The sequence below is a fragment of the Fulmarus glacialis genome, unplaced genomic scaffold (assembly GCF_000690835.1).
Source record: "Fulmarus glacialis isolate BGI_N327 unplaced genomic scaffold, ASM69083v1 scaffold29332, whole genome shotgun sequence".
NCBI classification, from domain to species: domain Eukaryota; kingdom Metazoa; phylum Chordata; class Aves; order Procellariiformes; family Procellariidae; genus Fulmarus; species Fulmarus glacialis.
Window position 1 is genome coordinate 15578 of NW_009196369.1, and position 3414 is coordinate 18991.

General features: G+C 48.0%; 1 protein-coding gene across 1 annotated transcript; it reads right to left on the reverse strand.

Moving 5' to 3' along the window:
• Window positions 1-907: 907 nt before the first annotated feature.
• On the reverse strand, window positions 908-1602 carry GPC3 (glypican 3; the record flags this gene model as incomplete). The annotated part of the gene is made up of 1 exon (XM_009572187.1): window positions 908-1602. A coding segment is annotated over one exon (695 nt), but the record flags the coding sequence as incomplete, so codon positions are not given.
• Between the last annotated feature and the right edge of the window lie 1812 nt (window positions 1603-3414).

Genomic DNA, 3414 nt, shown 5'->3' on the forward strand with positions numbered 1-3414 from the left:
ATAAACACAGTTCTTTTGTAAACAGGAGACAAGAATGATAGGAACAAGCAGCTAACAAGGAAACGGTGGCAGATTTTAATCATCGTTGGCTTTAAGCAAACTATAACAATATTCCTGCACCTTTGCCCCCCCCCCAACTCTACCCTACCTGCAACAGAGCAGCTCAATTGTATCTCAAGAAAAATCTCCTCTGCAAAACAAGCATTATATTACCACAGTCCATTTGTCCTTGGCATTCATACAGAGCAGCAGGATTTTCTGAACAAGAAAGCCTTAGTTTCTCAGGAGGCTCGGAAATTCACACAATGTGTTTTTGAAGAGTCAGGTCACTCCTAATAAATAAGAAATAACCTCATTCCTGGGATTAAAGGTGGCCCAGAACTGGAATGAGCTACCAGAAGAGGGAAAACCAGATCTCCTTTAGTAAATCAGGAAGCAGGGGATGCACAGTACATGCTGTCACTTAGCATCTATTTGGAGGTACATTTTAGTGATGTTAAAGGAAGCAGGGGACACCTGGAGAGCAGGACCAGCCTTTCAGAGCTACCCGAGGCAAGCACAGCGCCCAGGGAGTACGGAAGTTGCTGGGACATCTCAGCTCCCGATCTCACACCCCAGCTACAAGGCTGATGCCAGGATCACTCCAGACTATTCTGCTCTGACCAACCTGAAAAGAGGCAAAGTCCTTAACTGAAGCCCAGGCCACGCAAACACCAGTTTCAAATGCTACCAAAAGTTTTAAAAATGATAGAATTGGGGGAAGAAAAAGGGAGGAGCTGGTAATTGGAGCAGTTGGGGTTTGTTGGCTGGAGGACAGGGGTAGGTTGGTTTCAACATGTAGAGCTAGTGGTACACAACTGAGCCCTGCCGTGGCAGCAAGCTAGGGGAACTGCAGAAAACCACTCACGGTTGTCAAGAGCTTTCCTTCGTTCTTCTGCACGTAGACGATCGCATCCCGCACCAGGGAAAAGAGGTTCAGGAGGACATGCTCCATGTCATAGATGCCATGCATGCCTCTGGTCAGCCCCTCCAGCGACCCGATGTACTCTCGCCAGTGGTTATCAATCTCTACGACGCCCGCCAAGCATCCTTGCATCACCACGCCACAGTAGCTGGCACAGGGCTTGGCGAGGAGGAGCCCCTGGCAGTGAGAGCAGTACCACATCTTTAGCAATGCTCGTCCACAGTCCTTGCTGAATTTTAAGTGGTCAGTAGTGTTTATCACCTCGATCCCCAGGTTGAGCGCCTGCAGAAAGACTCGCGTGGCCTGCAGCGACTTGGACACCTGCGTCATCATCATCTTCGGGTAGTTACCAAAGACTTTGACGTCTCTCCTTGCTGCCCGCAGGCATTCAGTCATTTCCACGGAGGGATCGGGGAAGCCGGGATTAATCAAGTGAGAGTAAACCAAAGGGAATAAACTGTCAAAAAATTCATTTATCATGTCATTAACACTGATGTCAGAGCCCAGTATGTACAGCGAGACATCAGTAAAAAGTTCTCCAACAAACTTAAGAGCTCTGGACCCCATGCTCTGGTAGTGGGTCCTAAACATGCTGTTGGTGAAGTTTCTTGCATGCCGTACTACAATTTCAAAGGCTTCTGCAAAACAGAACAAAAAAAAAAAAAGAAGTTATTAAGAGACGATGAGCTCAGGAACAGGGAGGATAACATTGTACCGCATTACTGCTGCAAAGCTGGTCCCGTCCTGCCCGCTTCGGGTCACGCCTGCTGGCAGCCGTGCCTGCTGCAAAACTTACCAGCATCAGCGATTTTCAGGGGAAATGCATATATTCTTTAAACACAAGCTACATTTCAAAATGGCAAAAACTATGATCTAGTTAACATTTGAGCTTTTAAAGAAAATATTGATTCAAGAAAAGGGCTAGACTGCAATTTCTTTCTCTCCCTCTTTCACATTGATTTGAAATTAACAGGAATTCTCGAGACTTAATTTAAGGCAGAGATAAATGTTTGACAAACTGTACAGTGTTTAAAATCAGGAAACAGTAAATGCTGACATTCCATTGTGAAAAGCAAAATATTTATGGGAGCTTAATCACAGAGGATATTCGGACTCGACCCCCCGCACCCGCCCTGCACTAAGTGTTCTCAAAGCCATCTGAAAAGCCTTGCAGTGCTGTAGCTTTCCCAAACGCACCAGGCTCACCTCAGCTGCCAATCCAACATTTCCTCTGAGCTTCTTTGTGGTCCAAAGCGATGCTGAGAGCCACAGTGTCCTTCTGTGGGCGCCCAGCCAGGACCACTCTCACACACATCAGGTTGTGCCAAACTGCCCCGTGAAGCTCAAGTTTTACATGGAAACCATCAATTTGCTAGGAAAAGCCAGGGTGCATTTTCCCCTCTCCATCTTCAAAGACTTGAGGACTTTGTGCCCACAACTCCTCCACATGGCAAGCAGGAGAGCCTCCAGCAGCACAGTCACTGCACAGTTATTCCCTTAATTACAGCCCTCCTCACCAGGAGGCTTCCAAAATATCCATACCCAGGAGTGTAAAGACAACATACCCCCACACACCCCAGTTTGCAAGTTAAAGCATTAGAAGGGGAGGCCACCAGTGCAAACTAAAGTCTCTTTCTTTGGCCAACTCCTGTGTCCCACCCTCCAGGGTACTATTCATAAAAGGCTAAAAATAATGAACAACCTCTTAGTTCACAGGTCACTGACACCCCGCAATGTAACCTCTCTCAACCGCGTCACTCTGGAAACACACATCCAGGCTCAATTTGCATGAAAATTATTCATGTTCAATAATTAAAGGGAATGTTTAATTTTTAAAGCCATAAGTGTTATTTTTCCCATTTGTTAAGGCTGGGATGCAGCTGAGCGTGGCCTGACGCCTCTCCACGGGGGTTCAGAATCAACACTATCACAAACAACATCAGGCCTTGCTGCTTGCCCTGCATAACTCTCGCATTACTCAAGAGCTTTTAAGACCATCACATCTCCACTACTTCCAACTCTTTCTTACCGGGTGCACCCCACGCAGGCACACCTGGCAGGACAGGGACCCAATGCTGTTTGCTGCCCCCCACACCAGCATGCTACGGGATAAGCAGCGATCAAAGCAGAAATTACCGATATACTTTTGCAAACACTGTCTCCATCCCATCTGGTGCCTGCACACCTCCCAGGCGTGCCACTGAAGTATTTTGTCCACAGCTTCCGACACCCGCACCAGGACTGCCCCAGCAAGCTCAGAGCAACCATCTGTGTTCCCAGATGACAGCAATCCTTCCTAACACCACAGACTGAGGGATGCAGCGGTGCAAGGACACAGAGCCCCTCCCTCTATGCCTCCCTCGTCACGACAGCAGGCATCTCGCTCTTCACACCCATGCAGAATATTGCAAAGCTCCCCAGGCACAACGGCACGTCAGACACGGAGCAGG